This window comes from Miscanthus floridulus, chromosome 9 (genome assembly GCF_019320115.1).
Source record: "Miscanthus floridulus cultivar M001 chromosome 9, ASM1932011v1, whole genome shotgun sequence".
NCBI lineage: Eukaryota > Viridiplantae > Streptophyta > Magnoliopsida > Poales > Poaceae > Miscanthus > Miscanthus floridulus.
The window spans coordinates 17,906,989-17,910,184 of NC_089588.1; the positions used below are offsets into that span (position 1 = coordinate 17,906,989).

Here is a 3,196-nt window from a genome sequence, read left to right on the forward strand (position 1 = left end):
ATCACGTGACCAACACACACATATACATATATATATATACTTTTCCTTTAACTTTTATTGAAGACTCTATGGTTGAAGGAAAAAGTCATACGACGTGACCAACTGAAAGCAATTCAAGAGACCATAGCAGGATTTCTTAATGACCAGGTCCTAAACCCCGCCGGCGAGTTCTACAATGACGTGAACGAAACATAGAAGCCAAACCAGGTGGAGTGAATTTGTTATCCCAAGGATATGATAGAATATACAATGCAAGCTTTATTTGTAATATATATATATATATATATATATATATATATATACATATTATATGTACATAAAATAACGTACAATATATATATATGCATGTAATATATACGTTAGTTTCATACTTTAGTTTGTACAAAATATTCGAACATTATAAACGTGTAGAATACGTATATTATTAGCAGCGTAGAATGCATATTCAAAAACCTATTCGAAAACCAAAACGAATCATCAATTGAAAATAGAAATAAAAAAATAAAAAAAAAACCTTTAGTCCCGGTTGGTAATACCAACCGGGACTAAAGGGCCGGCCCACGTGGCCAGGCCGGGAGGCCTCTTTAGCCCCGGTAGGTATTAACAACCGGGCCGGGCGCGAAATCGGGACTAAAGAAGGGGCTCTTTAGTCCCGGATTCGTGCTCCCGGTTCCAAAACCGGGACTGAAGGGGGTTGAGAACCGAGAGTACAGTTAGTTTCTCTACTAGTGCCCCGTTCGCCGTCACCACGGTAACCCAACTTCGCTGGCTGTCACCATGACACCCCTGCCCTTGTCTCGTCCAACCGCCTGCAGCCCCACTGTGCCGGCCAGCGGTGCCACCACTGCCTCACCCATGCCGCCCCCACGTACGTCCGCCGCCACCGCTGGTCTGCTACCCACAGATTCCTTTTCCCTCTAAGCTTGTCGGGGATATATTAACCCTAACTTACCGAAGGCCTCGCCGAAAACGAAGAAGATGACACAAAAAAGTGACTAGACCAGATATGTGGCGTTGGTTTATTGCTGAAAAAAAGTCTGAGTATTGATGGAGATTGAATCACTCGAAGTGTAGTATAGCATTTCTCCAAAAATATGTCTAAGGGAGCGATCGAGCTAGTAGTTTTCCATGCAAGGCAGCAAGTGTGAACATTTCAATTGTAGCTTGCTACCCTCGAGAATCAAGATTTGTCATATACGAGTCATTAGTTCGTGACGGCAGCACTAGCTCTGGAGATTATTAACAGCTTTCCAAGCGTTATGATTGCTAGACATCAGGGAGCACCAAGTGTCCAAGTCTCATAGGCCAAACCAAACTGCATGCCCAACGTGACGACGCTTCCCGTCGCCGAAACGTCACCAGTAGAGCTTCACCGGCGGCAACACAAAGCCCGGCGCCTCGCCGAGGAACGGCACCGCCTCCGGCCGCGCCTGGAGGTCGCCGTAGAACTGGTACTCGGCCTCGTAGTCATGTACCTCAGTCTCCTTGCTCCGGTTGGTGTGGTAGTGGTGCTTTAGCCCCGCCGCCTTCCCGAACCCGAACATGGACACCCGGTCGCACACCCCGAGCGCGGTCACCACCGCCTGCAACCCCGACGAGTAGTGGAAGTAGGGGTCCCTCCCGTCGCGCCTCCGCGTCCATCCGCTCGCCGGCTCCCCCGTGCCCGCCACGAACCGCCGCAGCGAGTAGTATTTGGCGACGCGCGCGCACAGCGCGTCGAGGCGCGCGTCGGTGAGGAGCAGCCGGAACGGCGCCGCCGGCGTGGCCGTGGCGTTGCAGGCGAGCACGTACAGGAGGTGCTCAGGCCTGCTGACGTACATCGACAGCGGCGCCGCGCGGCCGTTGGGGTGGCAGGCGCAGCCCGGGGTGGTGGCCGCGGAGGGCGCGGCGCAGCGGTGGAGCACGAAGGAGTGCGCCAGGGTGAGCGACGTCCTGGCGCCGACGTCGCGCGCGAAGCCCGCCACGGGGGCGTTGTTGAGGCGGATGACGAAGTCGTGCGCGTCGATCTGAGGGCCCCGGCCGGCGCCCAGGAGGATGCCGCTGTTCCCGACGACGGCGCAGGTGCGGAAACGCCGGCGCCGGCGCAGGCCGAGGAGGCCGGGGAGGTCGCCCATGACGCCGGCGACGTTGTTGGAGTCCCGGCGGCGGTGCTGGTGCGCGCGGAGGAAGGCGCGGAGGGAGGCGCGGAAGCCGGCCAGGATGGAGCCGTCGTTCGGGAGCGTTTCGCTGGGGACGCGGAGGCGAAGCATGGTCCTGTGCCGCGGGCCTGAGGTGCCGTTGCTGGAGTAAGGCAGACGGAGGTCGAGGAGGCGGTGGCGGCGGTGGTTGTCATGGCTGGGGGAGGAGGATATCGAGGCGTTGGCTAACATCGCGGCGGCCTCGGCAACGATCTGGTCCCCGCCGACGTCGATCGCCGCTAACCGGCAGAGGAGCGCGTCGTCATCGGTGTAGGGGGATTGGGACGGGAGAAGCAGGTGGCGGCAGAAGGAGAGGGACACTAGCAAGAGCACGGCGAGGAACATGACTGGCGGAAGGTGGCGCCGCCTCATCTCGGTCGCTGCGGTGGCTGAGGTCTGGCTACGGGCTACTACCGGCATTGTGCTCACCGCTCAGTGTTCAGGAAAAGCTTAGAGATGGTGAATCACAGATGGATGGGACTGCAGGTGCTAATCACTCACTCTAGCGTCACATGTTCCGTATTCCAGTTTCGATCGAAACCGTCGAGGAAAAGATGGATGAGAAGGCGAAGATAGAGTTGCTCTCCTCCAGATTGTCATGGGCTCATGGCGAGTCATGCATTGCAGGCAGCACTAGCTGTGGCGGGCGATTAGGGTGGCAAACACTAACCTAAGATAAGAAACACCTGCAGGTCACATAGGACAAAGCGCATGCCGACAGGCGACGACACCCGTCGTCAGAAAACGATAATCAAGGCATGCATGCAGCCATGCACACGGATGATCAGCACACAAAACCCCAGTCCCACACTGCAGTCCTAGGTCTTCCAACACGGTACGTATCCTGATTCCTGAAATCATAATTTTGATTCTTGTCTTGAACTTCATATATATATATATATATTTACGAAAACATATGAGGCTTTTAAAAAAAAACTATGAGAATAATGTGCAAAGTGTGGAGGGCAGTTGGATGTATATAACGAAATCCACAAATTAATGAGCTAAGAAAAACAGCC

The 3,196-nt window shown here is 54.5% G+C and overlaps 1 protein-coding gene across 1 annotated transcript; it reads right to left on the bottom strand.

Annotated features, from left to right (window-relative positions):
- Positions 1 to 1,355: 1,355 nt before the first annotated feature.
- On the bottom strand, positions 1,356 to 2,597 carry LOC136482431 (sialyltransferase-like protein 2). Its single transcript, XM_066479640.1, has one exon. The coding sequence runs from the start codon at positions 2,595 to 2,597 to the stop codon at positions 1,356 to 1,358; it is 1,242 nt and encodes a 413-aa protein (XP_066335737.1).
- Positions 2,598 to 3,196: the final 599 nt, after the last annotated feature.